Source organism: Mya arenaria, chromosome 5, assembly GCF_026914265.1.
Source record: "Mya arenaria isolate MELC-2E11 chromosome 5, ASM2691426v1".
Taxonomy (NCBI): Eukaryota; Metazoa; Mollusca; class Bivalvia; order Myida; family Myidae; genus Mya; species Mya arenaria.
The window spans coordinates 9,505,595-9,524,734 of record NC_069126.1 but is presented as its reverse complement, the minus strand read 5'-3'; the positions used below and the strand labels follow the sequence as shown (position 1 = coordinate 9,524,734).

Sequence of the window (19,140 nt, the reverse complement as noted above, 5' to 3'; positions counted from 1 at the left end):
CGCTTTTAGCCATAAAACATCAATTTTCGAACGTAAATATGAAGCGTTAGTAACGCTTTTAGCCATAAAACATCAATTTTCGAACGTAAATATAAAAAAAAAGATCTGATCTTTTTTAAGCAGTCTTAAATCACGTGCTTCCACACGCACGCACGCACACACGCACACACACACACACACACACATATATAAATGGATGCCGTTTTATATTAAATTTTCAAAATAAAGCAGTTTCTTGAGAAGGATAAAACTGGTTTTATTAAATATCGAAGGACATATAAACATAAGTGAGTGACGCAATATAAGGATATAGGTGATACTATTATTGGAAAATTATCTGACGTCCTGTATAACGTCGATTCTTGTGTGTAAACTCATATCTGTCGAACTGTCTTTTTAGAAATGACGTCGTAAAACAATATAACTTTCTTAAATATAAACAGAAATCAGAAGTTTAATACATACAAAAAGATGCCTTTAGAAACAATTGCACGTTCATGGATAATGTATTGAACAGAAAGTTTATAATGCATAAAAACTGGATAAGGCCACAACAAATTGTTAATTTGTTCGTCGGATTTGCCGCACCTAGAATTCGAAAAACGGAAAAAAAATGCGCCCGCACATACTATTAAGCCGCGCATATTATTATTTTTGTTTTCTTTTAAATTTTCTGTATTTTCCGAAATTCTTTTACTTAGAATTTAAACTTGCAACGTCGACTTTGCCTTTTTTTGAAGGTATTTCCATGCTTTACATTCTTCGGGAGCAAAATTCCCTCGTGTCAGGACAAAATCAGGTCCGGGTAACCGCAAAACAGCCGATATTTGTTTTAAAAAAAATATTTCGCTCGCTCGCTCCTACTTTTTTTGGGCAAAATCCGTCGAACAAATGAATAATTTGTTGTGGCCTAAACATCATTTGTGTAAAAGGTAGAACGCAACACATACTACTATGTAGATACGGATTTGGAAAACGTCAGTAACGGAAATGGAAATTGATAGGCATATATTAACAAGAGGGCCAAAAGGCCTATGCTCTGCTTGCATGGCTCTTGTGGTCATTTTCAATCCAGAGCATGTACGTTTGAGGTATAGGCAACACATATATAGTTCACTTTTTTGTGTTTGGGTTAGCTGAAAACGCTGCACGTTCAACATCTGAGGACAGGAAGTGTTGTAAGCAGATTAGTTGCACTATTTTAGTATGTGCCAAGTAAAGGTAATTTGAGGGTAAAATATTTGTTTTCCAAACTGTACTCATGGTCAAAATTTCATTTCTGTAGCTTTAAAAATAAAAGGTCGGTCAAAGGTTAATGTCAAGGACATCCGAGGACAACATTAATGCTTGTTTGCAAAACTGTTCACATGGTCAAAATTACATTACTGTAGCTTTAAAAATTAAAAAGTAAGTCAAAAGGGGTGGGGCCAGCTTTTGTCCAAGGGGCATTTTTTCAAATGTTTTCAAATGCATCATATGATGCTCAACAACAAATATCCAAGGTATGGGCCTTGTGGTTTGAAACAAGAAGATTTTAAAAATATTTCTTAAATAAGTCTCTAGGAAAATTGTGACACCCAGGGCAGTGCCAGTTTTGACCCAAGGGGCATAATTTGAACAACCATGGCAGTGGACCACTAAATAAAGCCTTGTTCAAAATAGAAAGGATTTGCATAGTGGTTTCAGACAAAATGGTTTTTAACATTTCCAAATTTAATTCTCCCTTACAAAGAAAAGAGAACTCTTCCCGGGGCCTCCGCCGACGTCACCGAGGTCGTTTGTGTTGCCGCACTGGTCCTTTGCGGGACGATCTCCGTGGGTGGGGGGAGGGGGGCAGTAATGACCCCAGGGGCATACTTTGAACAAACCTTCACAAGCAATTGTGACTTTACATGTAAACTTGGCTAAAAATAGACTTCACTCCTGTAGACTTGGCTAAAAATAGACTTGGCTAAAAATAGACTTGGCTAAAAATAGCATTTTTTATTCTTATAAGACCCACAATCCATGTATGCATGGGCAGATCTGGCTGGTTTTCAAAAGGAACCCAGTTCTAAAGGATATCTAAATACTGTACAAGTTTCATCGAGATACAATCAAAACTGAAGACTGTATCATGTTCACAAGGAATTGTTTACAGACGAACTGATTTTTTTTACACTTTCAAGGTCCATAATCTAGGCATGCATGGGCGGATCTGGCTGGTTTTCAAAAGGAAACGAGCTCTTATGGATAACTAAATTACTGTACAAGTTTCATCGAGATACAATCAAAACTGAAGACTGTATCGTGTTCACAACATAGTGTTTACACAATAACCTTCTTTCATACTATCAAGGATGGCTCTCTAGGCATGCATGGGCGGATCTGGTTGGTTTTCGAAAGGAACCGAGCTCTAATGGATATATAGATACTGTACAAGTTTCATCGAGATACGCACGGACGCACAGACGCACATACTACTACACATTACCATCGCATAAGCTCTTCTGGCCTTTAGCCAGTAGAGCTAAAAATTGTTCCAGTGGCATTGCAATTGTGATTTTATACAATTCGTTTATATGAATAATTGTATTTAATCACGGAGAACCACTTCATCTTTACAGCAGAGCGGGCAGTTGTCTCCAAGAGCTTTCCAACATTCCTCACAATATACAGCATCGCAGTCCATGCCTCCTGATTCCCCCTTACATTTCCTCAACTTCACACTGCTGAAGCTGCCCTCCGTTTGCTCGCAGCTTAAGCATTCCAATTTCTCTCGCTGTGGCAAAATCTTCGCTAGAAATGGTATCTTGAACATCAACCAAGTCGAAAGACGCAGCTTTTCCTTGACTTGTGATTCCTTGTGTGTTGATAGGACTTGTTGTCTGATAAACCGCAAAAAGCCAACTCTCTTGTGTCTTATTTTCTTATGAAGGTAATCCAACCTCGCACGCTCCTGTTCCGGGTAATAATATGCGGATATCTTCCTGCGAAGGCGTAGACCATAGCCTTGCAAGATCACACTTAGAACTGTTACGATGTAACATATGATATACACCGGGATCATGGTAAACTCTGGCACGATTGCATTTGGCAGACATTCGCTGATGTTGATGTTTGCAGAATAATTTTGGTCAACGTTGAGTCCTGTGATCAAAATACGGTAAAAGTCTGCAACTGGGCCTTTGCCTTGCACTTCAACGGTCACATGGCCTTGACCTTTAACTTCAAGTTCAACATCACCTTGTTTCCGGACCATTTCGAGAATGTAAAATATGGCAACATCAAAAGCGATAATCACGAGACAAATAATAAAATGCAGTAACACTTGTATTAGTCCCAGTTTGCAGGAACTCAGCTCACAAGAGCTCAGTTTAATTGAAGTGGTATCGACGTACTTCTCATGTTCTTTCTTCTTCAGGGGTAAAATACTGTCCTTTCCAATCTTTTTGTTGCCTTCATCAAGCTCTTTTAATTGACTGGTGATGTAAATATTGTCATATCCGTCCTTGGCAAGGTAGTTTCGCAAGTACCAAACTGATTGTGCAAATATTAAGAGAAGTGACAGAGACAACACCTTCTTGAAAACCTTCAGGAATGAAAACACGCCTCTTGTCTTGCTTGATATATCTTCATCTATCTCTTTTTGTATATCTTTAAAAGATCCTGAAGTATTAGTGCTTGCATTAAAATCGCTACTGATGTTAAGGTCAACATGAAAATAGTTCAATGCCTCGTCTAGATGTTTTCTGATAAGAAGAAAAATAAGAAAACAAATTAAATACATTTCAATCAATAATACATTACATAGACGTTCCTTTAATAAACAAGAATTAGGAAAAATAACAAATGGATATTCCGAAGTAACATACAATGATATTTATGTTACTAACTTCAATATAATTCTTTACAAATGAAAAGCGTTATCCAGTAGCAAGGACAGTAGCAAAGACTTCATACATAATACAATTCCATGCATATTAGGCAACGACAATTGTCTTTTATATCATTATTATAATCTTACTAAAGATTACCTTGCATTTCTTGCTGCCTCTGTCAAAGCATTGTCAGTTATTTGAAGAGAATTGCATGGTAGAGCCACCAGATTATCACAAAAACCGGATCCACATATTATGCCGCTGAAAAGAAATAACATGTAATGGAGACAATGAGAAACACAAATACAGCAATTTCTGTTTTATGAAGAAATCGAATGCACATATAGCCTATTTAGAGCCAGGCGCGTAGCTGACTGTGCGCAAATACGCACTTGCGTAATGAAATGTTGACAGGTCGAAGTTTTTGTCATACCAAAAAACTCTGAGTTTGAAAGAAAAACCGAAGGGGGTACCGGGTGAAGGGGTTAATCTGCTGCCCGTCATCTGCGTAATCCGAAATTAGCCCTAGCTACGCGCCTGGGAGCTAATCGTCTTACAAATTTCATTATTCTAAATGAGGCAAACGCTCCCAGACAGATGTTGGAATGGATTGGGAAGGGATATACTGACAGTGAATAAAACGCACCACAAACGAATCCGATAATTTATTTTAAGTCCATGATTTTGATGGAATTGAATGTGTAGTATATATTTTGAATTGTTTACCTCATGTCAAATTCGTGAAGTCAATAGCAAATCATAAAGAACTGGAATTTAAGGCAACAGTCAGAAATGATCTCGTCGAAGAACGAATTGCAAGAGCATTTTTTATCCCATCTCTATGACAGTTCTCTGGCTTTCATGAGCTTTATTACTGAAGACGTCAACTTAGCAGAGAAAGCGTCGACGTATCAGAACTCGTGTTTATGCTGGTATAATACGGCAACAAAATGGTTCTTTTTCGACACAAAATATGCGTAGCGAATTACTGACGTCGGCGGAGTATGGGACGTGTATTGCATATTCCTTAACTCGTGTTTATGATTTCAAGGCTATAATCAACGACATTTTAGATGTCAACACGATTAACCATGTTGATTATTTCGACGAATTATTATTAGTTCTAGTTCATTTATACTATCACGAAACATGAACTACCTTAACGTGAACGTTTTTCAAATTGTGTAAGTGGTGCGTTTTCATACACCGCAAGTTATATAAAATAAACATCATACAATTGTCAGTCCGAACATGCATTTCTTGCACACTGGATACAGGCATTTCCGATGAATTCATCCGTGCTGTGAAATTCCATCTGGCACCCCGATGCCAGATGAGTCACACGCTGAGACGTTATACTTTTTATTTCATTTATTATACACTTTATATTATCATAATTATGAGATTTCAATAGATGAGTTCCTTAAAAATTAACTTTAAAGAAATATACCTTCAAAACAAAACAAAATAACCCTTAAAAGACGTGAAACTGAAGGAATTTCTTGACGTATGCAGTGAATAAAAAACACATTACTGCGCGCCACTTTAAAGTAATTTATGGTATGCTAGAAAATATCAATCATGTGTGTTCGGTCCGGATAGAAATATCCGAACCTCGGGCACGCTGCGTAGCCGGTAATTCGGCAAGCCTCGTAACCTGGCAACGCAGGTGCCCTTAGGTCGATTTTTTTCTATCCGGATCGGAAACACATGACATATATTATTATTAATCAGGTACAATTACACTTCATGTTGTTTATGCGTTCCAGGAATCATTACATAACCATGGAGGTAGTTCGCTCTACCAAATCCCATATAACCAGAATGGTAAATTATAATTCAAAGGGAACATTACACGATGAAGACCAAATCGTGGGTTATGAGAATTATGTCTGACATTTGTGCAACTTATGGTGATATTTTTCACACAGTACGAAAAAAAACCCTCTAACACTTTGATAAACATTTTGCTCAACAAACCCCCTTAGCTATAAGTGTACTATTTAAATTCATTAAAACAAATCTCCACGAGTTATCCGGTATGGCTGTGGGTCACCAAAATGACGCCTGGTACTAGAGCACTTCATTGATATTATGTGCACCAAGTTTCAGAATATTGTCTCTGAACTTATGGAAGTAGTCCGCTCACGAAAAACCCAATATAGCAAGTCACATACAGTTTCAGTTCAATGGCACATTACTCTTCAATGATTTTGTTGCAATTGACAAGAAATGAGTTACGCATTAGTATACTTCAAGGTTATTATTATGGGTGTCATGTGTACAACAACTTCAAAAAGTTTACTAGTTGTCTACGTATTTTATCGAGACCAATCTGTTCAAATAGTTGTAGACCACACATGCTAACCTTGAAGTGTACAGCGCTACACATTTTGTGTACGAGTAGTAATTAGTTCAAAATTGTGAAAGCAGTCAATTCAACAAAGGTTTTGCAGCTTTGTTGGCTAGAGTATAAATATAATAATGACAGTTTCAAAATGTTTGATTTTAGGAATTGACATAATGTATCTGGTTTATATATATATATATAGAATATATTGGACAGAAATTATGAAACATCTTGAGCAATTTCCCATCTAAAGTCGATTTCTTAAAGTGTTTAAAACTTTAAAAAATATTTTCCATACTGAAGATAAAACTAAAGTATTTCAGAAATTATTTTATCATTTATGACCAGTGAGATACCTAAATTGGGAATGTGACTTAAATAGACTGTCTCACAGATGACAAAATAGCGAACAAAAAATGTCGAATAATGACATAAACTTGGCATCGATATGTACATGGCATTGAAACTTACTAATTGAAGTACCACATAGTTTACATTTTATTTAAGTTTAGCAGTTATTTCGTATGTTTCCATTTAAAAGATTACTGGGTTATTCTACCAGGTAGAATTCATTCCTTATGCGTGATTGGCTAGTCGGTGTTATAACGTGATATTACCGAGGTAGGTTTTTAGCTTAATTATGTCACCTAGTTAATGTAAGCATTGATAGCTCAGCGGGGAATAGGCTGGTCTTTAATTTTGGCGACGCCGGTTCGAACCCGGTCACCGACACAATCTTTGTCTTTTAGTTTTGGTACTTTTTTACAATTACGACATCAAAGCGTAACACATTCTATTAGATAAATGCCCTAAGGTTCGTTGCAGATTTTTTTTTTTGGTCCAAATCTGTGAGACAGTCCCTTTAAGTTAGGAAATGATTTAGGTAGCTTTATAAATACTGGTTTTGTTATGTTTCATACATTCATTATAAAAACATCACCTACTGTACTTACAATGTGCACACCTTATCGCATGTTGTTTTTAATTTGTCGACGTTTGCTCTGCATACCTGAAAAGCAAAGGTTAAACTATAAAATAATAATAACAATAAAAAAAACCAACAACAACAAAAAACAAATAAGAATATTTTTTCTTCTTCAGTTGAGATACTGTCGCATAGCATAGACCAAAATCGAAAGTCAGGCAAGTAGTATATGAATTTTGACCGCCTTATGGGTGCCAGTGCATAGTGTCAACCCGAGGTAAACACTGTCTACCGAGGGGAAGCCAATAGGGTGATAGTGCGGCAGAGAATGATAGTACGGAGAAGGGGTAATAGTGCGGGAGAGAGTGATAGTGCGGCAGAGGGTAATAGTGCGGCAGAGGGTGATAGTGGGTGATAATGCGGTAGAGGGTAACAATGCGGCAGAGGGTGATAGTGCGGCAGATGGTGGTAGTGTGGCAGATGGTGGTAGTGTGGCAGAGGGTGATAGTGACAGAGGATAACAATGCGGCAGAGGGTAATAGTGCGACAGAGGGTGATATTGCGACAGAGGTTGATAGTGCGGCAGAGGGTGAGAGTGACAGAGGGTAACAATGCGACAGAGGTTGAAAGTGCGGCAGAGGGTTATAGTGACAGAGGGTAATAATGCGACAGAGGGTGATAGTGCGGCAGAGGGTTATAGTGACAGAGGGTAACAATGCGACAGAGGTTGATATTGCGGCAGAGGGTTATAGTGACAGAGGGTAATAATGCGACAGAGGTTGATAGTGCGGCAGAGGGTGATAGTGACAGAGGGTAACAATGCGACAGAGGTTGATAGTGCGGCAGAGGGTGATAGTGACAGAGGGTAACAATGCGACAGAGGTTGATAGTGCGGCAGAGGGTGATAGTGACAGAGGGTAACAATGCGACAGAGGTTGATAGTGCGGCAGAGGGTTATAGTGACAGAGGGTAATAATGCGACAGAGGGCGATAGTGCGGCAAAGGGTGATAGTGACAGAGGGTAACAATGCGACAGAGGTTGATATTGCGGCAGAGGGTTATAGTGACAGAGGGTAATAATGCGACAGAGGGTAATAGTGCGGCAGAGGGTGATAGTGACAGAGGGTAACAATGCGACAGAGGTTGATAGTGCGGCAGAGGGTGGTAGTGTGGCAGAGGGTGATAGTGACAGAGGATAACAATGCGGCAGAGGGTAATAGTGCGACAGAGGGTGATATTGCGACAGAGGTTGATAGTGCGGCAGAGGGTTATAGTGACAGAGGGTAATAATGCGACAGAGGGCGATAGTGCGGCAAAGGGTGATAGTGACAGAGGGTAACAATGCGACAGAGGGTGATAGTAAGGCAGAGGGTGATAGTGTGGCAGAGGGTAATAGTGCGCGGTTATAGTCAAAACTATTCCCCTGGCGTGTTTGCTATATGTTCTATAGAAGTGAGGTATTATAAATATATAAATTGTGCCGGAACAAAGTCGATGATTTGTTAAATTACAATTCTGCTTTAAAAAGGCAGAATGTATAACCATTGCCAATGTTTTCGTATACAGTTAAAAGATGATTAACAAAGGGCCGAGTGTGGCGAGTGATATAGGTGTTAGCCTGTCACCCAAGAGGTTGAGGTTCGATCCCGACCAGGGGTTCTTTCTTACGGCCTCTCAAAAAGGACACTTGTACTGGTTTATACCCAGGAGGCGCAACTGATAGTAATTCATTACAACCTTCAAATGTCTTCACAGTCGAGCTAAAAACTTTTTGTATAAACGGATTGAAACAGGTATACCTGTCTAACAGCATCAATGCTTTTCTTAGTGTCCTCTACTGCATTATCAGCTTGATTTAAAGCATTACGAACGTCCTTGAACGAATCAGTTATAACTTTGACGCCGCTCCGTAAAACCTCTTGCTGACGGTCTATGTAAGCTGAAAAAAGAGCAAAATTAATGTATGTTGCATGAGGTATGGTGGATGATGTATGCTGTATGATTTACGGTGTATTCTGTATGACCAATTATGCATGATGTATGATGAATGATGTATGGTGTATTTATATGATGTATTTTGTATGAGATATACTGCATTAAGAATGAAGTATGGGGTATTTAGGTATGAGGCATAGTATATGCTGTAGGAGGTATTAGGTATGATGAATTATATATTGTGTATTATACATGATGCATGAGGTATAATGTATGAGATATGAGGTAAGAGATATGCGAAATGATGCATGATATATGAGGTATAATGTTTGATGTATGAGGTGGGATGAAATATGTGGTGTATAAGTAATGATGTATATGGTATGAAGTTTGATGTATGATGAATAATGTATGATGTATTATGTATGAGAAATTATGTTTCCGGAATGAAGTTTGACGTATGAAGTATAATGCATGTTTTATGATTATGCGCTGTACGATGTATGATGAATAGCGTATGATGTATGATGTATGCGCTGTATGAGGTATTATGTATAGCGAATGAGGTATGATGTATGAGGTATGATGCATTATGTATGATGTTTGAGGTATGATGTATAATGTATGCGCTGTATGAGGTATGATGTATAGCGTATGAGGTATGATGTATGCGCTGTATGAGGTATGGTGTATAGCGTATGAGGTATGAGGTTTGATGTATGAGGTATGCTGTATTATGTATGATATTTTGAGGTACACGTATGCGCTGTATGAGGTATTATGCATGGCGTATGAGGTATGAGGAATGATCTATGAGGTATGATCTATGAATAAAAGGGACTTCTAAACACAGTGCTAGATTATAGAGCAGTGTTTTATGAAAAAAATACTTTTGCTTAAAGGAGTTGTCGATTATTGACTTTAGGTATGTTTTAACCTGACCTAATACCAATTTTGACATTCGAATACCAAACGTTTGATCGAATATTCCAATATTCGTTTGCATCCCTATTTAATAGTATATCCGGTACCTTTAAGATCCTTTACCGGAGCTGCTAGCTGTTTCTGCAACTCCCGACTCTGGTTGGCCGCCAACTCAACAACGCAGGCAAAACTACTTCCGGTAACCTTAGCATTCTCACCGATGTTCTCACCAGCATGTGTGAGGATCAACGAGAACAGCATGGACAACAGAAGAGCCCGACCTGTAACGGATAAACTAGCGAGGTTAATGTCATAAGCTATGTTTTGACATTTAAATAAAAATGAAATTTAAAGTGGCCATTTAAGGTGGGATGTATAGGGTAAAGAGGGAGGTGAGGGTGTCCAAACGGTTAAGTTTGCAGGTGAGAGTGTCCTAAAGGTTAATGTGGGAGCTGAGAGTGTCCTAACGGTTAAGTTTGGAGGTGAGAGTGTCCTAAAGGTTAATGTGGGAGCTGAGAGTGTCCTAACGGTTAAGTTTGGAGGTGAGAGTGTCCTAAAGGTTAATGTGGGAGCTGAGAGTGTCCTAACGGTTAAGTTTGGAGGTGAGAGTGTCCTAACGGTTAAGATGGGAGCTGAAAGTGTCCTAACGGTTAAGTTTAAAGGTGAGAGTGTCCTAACGGTTAAGTTTGGAGCTGAGAGTGTCCTAACGGCAAAGATGGGAGCTGAAAGTGTCCTAACGATAAGATGGGAGCTGAGAGTGTCCTAACGGTTAAGATGGGAGCTGAGAGTGTCCTAACGGTTAGGTTTGGAGCTGAGAGTGTCCTAACGGTTGAGATGGGAGCCGAGAGTGTCCTAACGATTATGATGGGAGCTGAGAGTGTTCTAACAGTTAGGTTTGGAGCTGAGAGTGTCCTAACGGTTGAAATGGAAGCTGAGAGTGTCCTAACGATTAAGGTGGGAGCTGAGAGTGTCCTAGCGGTTAAGGTGGGAGCTGAGAGTGTCCTAGCGGTTAAGGTGGGAGCTGAGAGTGTTCTAAGGGCTAGGGTTGGAGCTGAGAGTGTCCTAACGGTTAAGTTTGGAGCTGAGAGTGTCCTAACGGTAAGGGTGGGAGCTGAGAGTGTCCTAACGGTTAGGTTTAGAGCTGAAAGTGTCCTAACGGTTAAGGTGGTAGCTGAGAGTGTCCTAACGGTTAGGTGTGGAGCTGAGAGTGTCCTAACGGTTAAGGTGGGAGCTGAGAGTGTCCTAACGGTTGAGTTAGGAGCTGAGAGTATCCTAACGGTTAAGGTGGGAGCTGAGAGTGTCCTAATGATTAAGGTGGGAGCTGAGAGTGTCCTATCGGTTAAGGTGGGAGCTGAGAGTGTCCTAACGATTAAGGTGGGAGCTGAGAGTGTCCTTACGGTTAAGGTGGGAGCAGAGAGTGTCCTAACGGTTAAGATGGGAGCTGAGAGTGTCCTAACGATTAAGGTGGGAGCTGAGAGTGTCCTTACGGTTAAGGTGGGAGTTTAGAGTGTTCTAACGGTTAGGTTTGGAGCTGAGAGTGTCCTTACGGTTAAGTTTGGAGCTGAGAGTGTACTTACGGTTAAGTTTGGAGCTGAGAGTGTCCTAACGGTTAGGTTTGGAGCTGAGAGTGTCCTAACGGTTAAGTTTGGAGCTGAGAGTGTCCTAACGATTAAGGTGGTAGCTTAAAGTGTTCTAACGGTTAGGTTTGGAGCTGAGAGTGTCCTAACGGTTAAGTTTGGAGCTGAGAGTGTCCTGACGGGTAAGTTTGGAGCTGAGAGTGTCCTAACGGTTAGGTTTGGAGCTGAGAGTGTCCTAACGGTTAAGTTTGGAGCTGAGAGTGTTCAAACGATTAAGGTGGTAGCTGAGAGTGTCCTAACGGTTAAGGTGGGAGCTGAGAGTGTCTTAACGATTAAGGTGGGAGCTGGGAGTGTTCTTACGGATATGTTGGGAGCTGAGAGTGTCCTAACGGTTAAGATGGGAGCTGAGAGTGTCCTAACGATTGAGTTAGGAGCTGAGAGTGTCCTAACGGTTAAGTGTGGAGTTGAGAGTGTCCTAACGTTTAAGTTAGAAACTGAGAGTGTCCTAGCGGCTAAGATGGGAGCTGAGAGTGTCCTATCGTTTAAGTTAGAAACTGAGATTGCCCTAGAGGCTAAGATGGGGGCAGAGAGTGTCCTAACGGTTAAGATGGGAGCTGAGAGTGTCCTAACGGTTGAGATGGGAGCTAAGAGTGTCCTAACGATTAAGTTTGGAGGTGAGAGTGTCCTAACGGTTAAGATGGGAGCTGAGAGTGTCATAACGGTTAAGTTTAAAGGTGAGAGTGTCCTAACGGCTAAGATGGGAGCTGAGAGTGTTCTAACGGTTAAGATGGGTGCTGAGAGTGTCCTAACGGTTGAGATGGGAGCTGAGAGTGTCCCAACGGTTAAGTTTGGAGGTGAGAGTGTCCTAACGGTTGAGTTAGGAGCTGAGAGTGTCCTAACGGTTGAGTTAGGAGCTGAGAGTGTCCTAACGGTAAAGTTGGAAGCTGAGAGTGTCCTAACGGTTAAGATAGGAGCTGAGAGTGTCCTAACGGTTGATTTAGGAGCTGAGAGTGTCATAGCGGCTAAGATGGGAGCTGAGAGTGTCCTAGCGGCTAAGATGGGAGCTGAGAGTGTCCTAACGGTTGAGATGGGAGCTGAGAGTGTCCTAACGGTTGAGTTAGGAGCTGAGAGTGTCCTAACGGTTAAGTTGGTAGCTGAGAGTGTCCTTACGGTTAAGTTGAAAGCTGAGAGTGTCCTAACGGTTAAGATAGGAGCTGAGAGTGTACTAACGGTTAAGTTGGAAGCTGAGAGTGTCCTATCGGTTAAGATGAGAGCTGAGAGTGTCCTAACGGTTGATTTAGGAGCTGAGAGTGTCCTAGCGGCTAAGATGGGAGCTGAGAGTGTCCTAACGGTTAAGTTGGAAGCTGAGAGTGTCCTAACGGTTGATTTAGGAGCTGAGAGTGTCCTAGCGGCTAAGATGAGAGCTGAGAGTGTCCTAACGGTTAAGTTGGAAGCTGAGAGTGTCCTATCGGTTAAGATGAGAGCTGAGAGTGTCCTAACGGTAAAGTTGGAAGCTGAGAGTGTCCTAACGGTTAGGATAGGAGCTGAGAGTGTCCTAACGGTTGATTTAGGAGCTGAGAGTGTCCTAGCGGCTAAGATGGGAGCTGAGAGTGTCCTAGCGGCTAAGATGGGAGCTGAGAGTGTCCTAACGGTTGAGATGGGAGCTGAGAGTGTCCTAACGGTTGAGTTAGGAGCTGAGAGTGTCCTATCGGTTAAGATGAGAGCTGAGAGTGTCCTATCGGTTAAGATGAGAGCTGAGAGTGTCCTAACGGTTAAGTTGGAAGATGAGAATGGCCTCATGGTTAAGATGGAAGGTAAGAGTGACCGAATTATTAATGTCGGAGGTAAAAGTAGCCTAATTGTTAATTGGGGAGGTGAAAGTGGCCTGATGGTTAAGGTGTGGGTTGAGAGTGGCAAATGATTATTGTGGTGCAAAATGCCTAATGGTTAAGTTGGGATGTGAAAGTGGCCTAATGGTTAAGATGGGATGTATGAATAACCTTATGGATAAGGTGGGAGTTGGGAATTGCCTTTTGGGAACGGTGGGAGGTGAGAGTAGCCTTATGGTTAAGGTGGGAGGTGAGAGCGGCCTAATGGTTAAGGTAGGAGTTGTGAGTGGCATAATGGTTAAGGTAGTATGTGGGAGTGACCTAATGGTTAAGGTGGGAGGTGAGAGTGGCCTAATGGTTAAGGTCGGAGGTGAGAGTGGCCTAATGGTTAAGGTGGGAGGTGAGCGTGGCATAATGGTTCAGGTAGGAGGTTGGAGTGGCATAATGGTTCAGGTAGGAGGTTGGAGTGGCATAATGGTTAAGGTTGGAGGTTGGAGTGACCTATAGGTTAAAGTAGGAGTTGAGAGTGGCAAAATGGTTAAGGTATGAAGATGGGAGTGGCCTAAAGGTTAAAGTAGGGTTTGAGAGTGGCCTTATGGTTAAGTTTGGAGGTGGGAGTGGCCTCAAGGTTAAAGTAGGGTTTGAGAGTGCCATAATGGTTAAGGTTGGAGGTGGGAGTGGCCTGAAGGTTAAAGTAGGAGTTGAGAGTGGCATTACGGTTAAGGTTGGAGGTGGGAATGGCCTAAAGGTTAAAGAAGAAGTTGAGAGTGGCATAATGGTTAAGGTTGGAGGTGGAAGTGGCCTTAAGGTTAAAGAAGGAGTTGAGAGTGGCATTATGGTTAAGGTTGGAGTTGGGAGTGGCCTAATGGTTAAAGTAGGAGTTAATAGCGGCCTAATTGTTAAAGTGGGAGGTAAGAGTGGCCGTATGGTTAAGGTAGGAGTTGAGAGTGTTCTTTATGGTTTATGTGGAAGATGAGAGTGGGTCATAGATTAGGTGGGAGATGTGGTTGGCTATTGGATAAGATGGGGGATGTGGTTGGCTAATGGATAAGGTGGGAGATGTTGTTGGCTAATGGATAAGGTGGGAAATGTGGTTGGCTAATGGATAAGATGGGAGTTAGGAGTGGGAAATGGATAAAGTTGGAGGTGTGAATGAATAATGGTTAAGGTTGGAGGTAAGAGTGGGAAATGGATAAGGTTGGAGGTACGGATGGCTAATGGTTAAGGTGGGATGTGAGAATGGGTAATGGATACGGTTGGAGGTGTGGATGGCTAATGGTTAATGGGGGAGATGAGGGTGGCTTATGTTTAAGGTGGGAAGTGTGAGTTGATTATGGTTAAGGGGCTAGGTATGGGTGGCTAATGGATAAGGTGGTACATATGGTTGGCCAATTGGTTAAGATGGGAGATGTGGGTGGGCTAGTGGTTAATGTGGGAGGTGAGAGTTGGTAATGGTTAAGGTGTGAGGTGAGCCTGGGCTAGTGGTTAATGTGGGAGGTGAGAGTGGGTAATGGTTAAGGTGTGAGGTGAGACTGGGCTATAGAGGTTAATGTTGGAGGCGAGAGTTAGTAAATGGTTAAGGTGTGAGGTGAGACTGGGCTAGAAGTTAATGTGGGAGGTGAGAGCTAGTAATGGTTAAGGTGTGAGGTGAGGCTGGGCTAGAGGTCAGTGTGGGAGGCGAGAGTTAGTAATGGTTAAGGTGTGAGTTGAGACTGGGCTAGAAGTTAATGTGGGAGGTGAGAGTTAGTAATGGTTAAGGTGTGAGGTGAGACTGGGCTAGAGGTTAATGTGGGAGGTGAGAGTTAGTAATGGTTAAGGTGTGAGGTGAGACTGGGCTAGTGGTTAATGTGGGAGGCTAGAGTTAGTAATGGTTAAGGTGTGAGGTGAGACTTGGCTGGAGGTTAATGTGGGAGGCGAGAGTTAGTAATGGTTAAGGTGTGAGGTGAGACTGGGCAAGAAGTAACTGTGGGAGGCGAGAGTTAGTAATGGTTAAGGTGTGAGGTGAGACTGGGCTAGAGGTTAATGTGGGAGGCGAGAGTTAGTAATGGTTAAGGTGTGAGTTGAGACTGGGCTAGAAGTTAATGTGGGAGGTGAGAGTTAGTAATGGTTAAGGTGTGAGGTGAGACTGGGCTAGAGGTCAATGTGGGAGGCGAGAGTTAGTAATGGTTAAGGTGTGAGGTGAGACTGGGCTAGAGGTTAATGTGGGAGGCGATAGTTAGTAATGGTTAAGGTGTGAGGTGAGACTGGGCTAGAGGTTAATGTGGGAGGCGAGAGTTAGTAATGGTTAAGGTGTGAGGTGAGACTGGGCTAGAGGTTAATGTGGGAGGCGAGAGTTAGTAATGGTTAAGGTGTGAGTTGAGACTGGGCTAGAGGTTAATATTGGAGGCGAGAGTTAGTAATGGTTAAGGTGTGAGGTGAGACTGGGCTAGAGGTTAATGTGGAAGGGGCTGGTGGCTTATGATTAAGGCGTGAGGTTAAATTGAGCTAAGGATGTATTTGTCCACCTTCACCCAACAGGCTGTTGGCTCGAGCCCAAGCAGGTGAACGTTCTTTAAGTGTCTTAGAAAGTACTTCTGTAGTGATTTCTACCCAGGAAACTGACTTGAAAGTGAAGTCATTATCAAATGCACTTATAGCTGTCTTCATACTTTGGCAAAATAAGTTAATATTAACTTTAAGGAGATGGTACCATACGGCAGTAGCTACACAATATCGCCTGATTTTTGGTATTTTGTTTTTTATCGATTTTCTTAGGAGTTTCACTTATTTTCCCGAGGCATTTTTCTTTTTCATAATAAAAAAAATAATTTGTTAATAACGTTATAATGCTTATTTGCATTGTCATGCTCGCTAAGTTAAATCCCACACGACGATGCGCGTATTTGATGTTAATGTTTTTAACGTCTTGCTTGTTTTCAATTATCTTATGGACTATATGGTCTTGACGACACGAAGCTAGAACCAATGAATGAATGAATTGATGGGTCAGTTCTCTTGGTCATTTAAGTACATGTGAGTCTTGTGAAAGGTAATGGGAAATAAATTGCATAGACTTGCTGCGTTTAAACATATACATTCAGACGCAATAGCTAGGCACAATTTTCAGTGTTTTTCAAGTCCAAACCGGATAATAATAATGAAATGTATGCATGTCCTGTTTTATATTTGTGTACAATTATATCTACTATGATACAGTCCATACATAATTATATGATTGTTATCTTGGAAGTGTCTAACGAACTCTGATCCTCATTGTTCGATGTAATTGAAGCACTTGTGTCCGCAATGAACGTCCGTTTTACAACCACTTACATGACACTTGCCTTAAGGAGCAATTGTAGCAATATACTAAGCACGATAATTGTAGTTGATTATGAATTTTCAGTTAAAATATAATGCTTTCATCTTCTAAATTACAGGTAATAAGCAACCACGATAAAGCAGTATGTGTAGGAGAGATTGTTTTTGCGTTAATTGTTTAAATCTTTATATAGATGCCAATTCCTGATTTTTATTGTTTGTTATTTTTCTTTATAAAATGTATTTCGAACACATTTGATAAATACTAGTACTGGAATTGCATCCTGGCCATTTTATTGTGTTTTTTTTAATTTTCCTGTTTTCTCATTATTTTAAAAATCACTTAACAAAATGAATATGCTTTACAGGGACATTCCTTCCTAACCCCAACCCTCCATTAAGGGAACATACTGATTTTGTAGCTAATATGCTGGCCAGTACAGTCCTATGGGGTGTTCATAATACATCGTAAGTAATTTATTTGAACTCAGGTCAATTTTCGTTAATGTTCATAACCAAAAAAGAAGAAAAAGTAATAATGATTCATAGAAGTATGCATTTTAAATCGAATAAGGCAAATAAATAAATAGTAATAGTAAAGATCCTACCTTTATTAGTACAGAAGCTGGGTACAACTAAGGCGACGATACATCTACAGTGTGTTGAGAATGCCAGGCACACGCAGAATACCAGAGTGAAGATCGCGGTAATGATGCCAGCCTCGCCTTTGGTGTAATCAAACATAAACAACGTCACTACAAACAGTAGTGCACCGGCAACAACGCCAATACAAGCACCGAAAATTCTTTTCAAGACCCGATTTTCATCCCGGCCGCTGAGAAAGATCTTTTCTGTGCTTGAATAAACCAGGGCGTTGAATTTTTGAAGACGATGATACGTGCCATCGCTCTTGTGTGTCTTACTTTCGGCGGGTTTCACCTCGATGTTGTCATAGTTAGAAAGTTTATCTCGAAAAGATTCCTCGAAAGACTCCTGCCATGACGCGGTCGACTCGGGAACGCTTATGGAATGCTCCAGTCTGACGTCACTAAAACGCACGTGACGGTCCTTCTCAGGAGTGGGTGACACGTGGTCTTCATTATTAATGAAATAATATGTGTAGTCAAGAACAGACACTATTTAATTACACGTAAACTTAACAGTGTTTTTGTGTTACATTTACATATAAATATATCAACACTACAACTGTACTAGTCAAGCGACTGATATGTATTGTGACTCATAAAATATATACTTATATAAGTAAACCTTGTATATGAATGAACGATTTTTATATTAAAAGCTAAATGAACGTGCAGATAATAAAATGACGAAGTGGATAGTGTTGGAACTATTTTTTCATCAATTGGGAAAATGTAAAAAGAATCATAGTTTTGTTATACGGCCAAATTAAAAACACGCAAGTGAACCCAGGATTATAGCGACAAAGACTGATAAAAACCAATATCCAATTATCCTACCTTTACCATTCTTATCAGACTGTAACTGTTCCTTCTCTTTGATGTATTTCGTCACGTTGGAGTAGACAACTTTGTCGTGAAGTGCATCTCTAGATGCAGTATGACCTGAACAGACAGGTATATCATGTTAATATTTGTAAGAACAATATTTCTGCACAAGCTTAGTTTTTTTTAATTTATGACTGGAATTATAATGTGCAGATTATGAAAAAGGCAACTTTGAACTGTATTCCCAAAGTAAATGACACTATATAAATACAACATATCAAGATATTATAGCTTCTGTAATGATATCGACAAATCGTACGACGCATTTTCTGTAGACATGATCTGTTTACTTTAAATAAAAAAACAAAACAACTACCAATACATTATATTGCTCATAAATCATAACTATTCCATTTAACCTCAACAAAACAATGCTCCGTTTTACAATAGCTTAAATACAAACAAGTACACGGACAAGTAACAAATGATATGAATTAAACGTGTGGGTGTTACCCGGCAGAGGTAGGGCGGTGTCCCCTCCCTCACCCTGCACGCACGAGGCAGGGAAGGCCCCGTTCTCTCCCGATCTAGTGTTCGTGCCAATCAAAACATCACTGTCGAGTCTATAGACCTTTGTTATAACATCTCCGACTTCCAGACTGATACACGAATCTGATCCGGTTCCATCGAATTCTGTTATGACTCGAAACACCATTGCTTTAAAGTTTCAGTAAATGGTGTTTGTTCGAATTGTAAGTTCTTCACCTATCATTGTCAAGCATGTTCACAATCTGTTTTTATCCCGATACTCGCACTGATCGAAGCCTGGTCCAATCAGTTAGTCACTATCGAATACTAGTTGCTCATACGAGATTAAATGTCAATTCATCCATTTCCGTTAGGCGTAAACAAAATAATTGTATGTTTCCGTTAACCCGGCCGACCATAATTTTTCCTACCGACCCGACACT

General features: G+C 40.6%; 1 protein-coding gene across 1 annotated transcript; it reads right to left on the bottom strand.

Annotated features, from left to right (window-relative positions):
* Positions 1-231: 231 nt before the first annotated feature.
* LOC128236028 (DC-STAMP domain-containing protein 2-like) lies at positions 232-19,017 on the bottom strand. The gene is made up of 8 exons (XM_052950822.1): positions 18,683-19,017; positions 18,182-18,286; positions 17,309-17,794; positions 10,102-10,275; positions 8,935-9,074; positions 7,164-7,219; positions 4,017-4,121; positions 232-3,731 (listed from the first exon to the last, which is right to left on the bottom strand). Exons 1-8 carry the CDS (start codon positions 18,882-18,884, stop codon positions 2,576-2,578), a joined length of 2,424 nt encoding a protein of 807 aa, XP_052806782.1. The 5' UTR covers positions 18,885-19,017; the 3' UTR covers positions 232-2,575.
* Between the last annotated feature and the right edge of the window lie 123 nt (positions 19,018-19,140).

Coding starts and splice junctions, on each gene's coding strand:
- LOC128236028 (XM_052950822.1), bottom strand. CDS start 18,884: ATGGTGTTTCGAGTCATAACAGAATTCGATGGAACCGGATCAGATTCG. Junction 17,795..18,181: donor GTCTGATAAGAATGGTAAAG/GTAGGATAATTG, acceptor TTAATAATGAAG/ACCACGTGTCACCCACTCCT. Junction 4,122..7,163: donor TGCGATAAGGTGTGCACATT/GTAAGTACAGTA, acceptor ATTTCTTTTCAG/CGGCATAATATGTGGATCCG.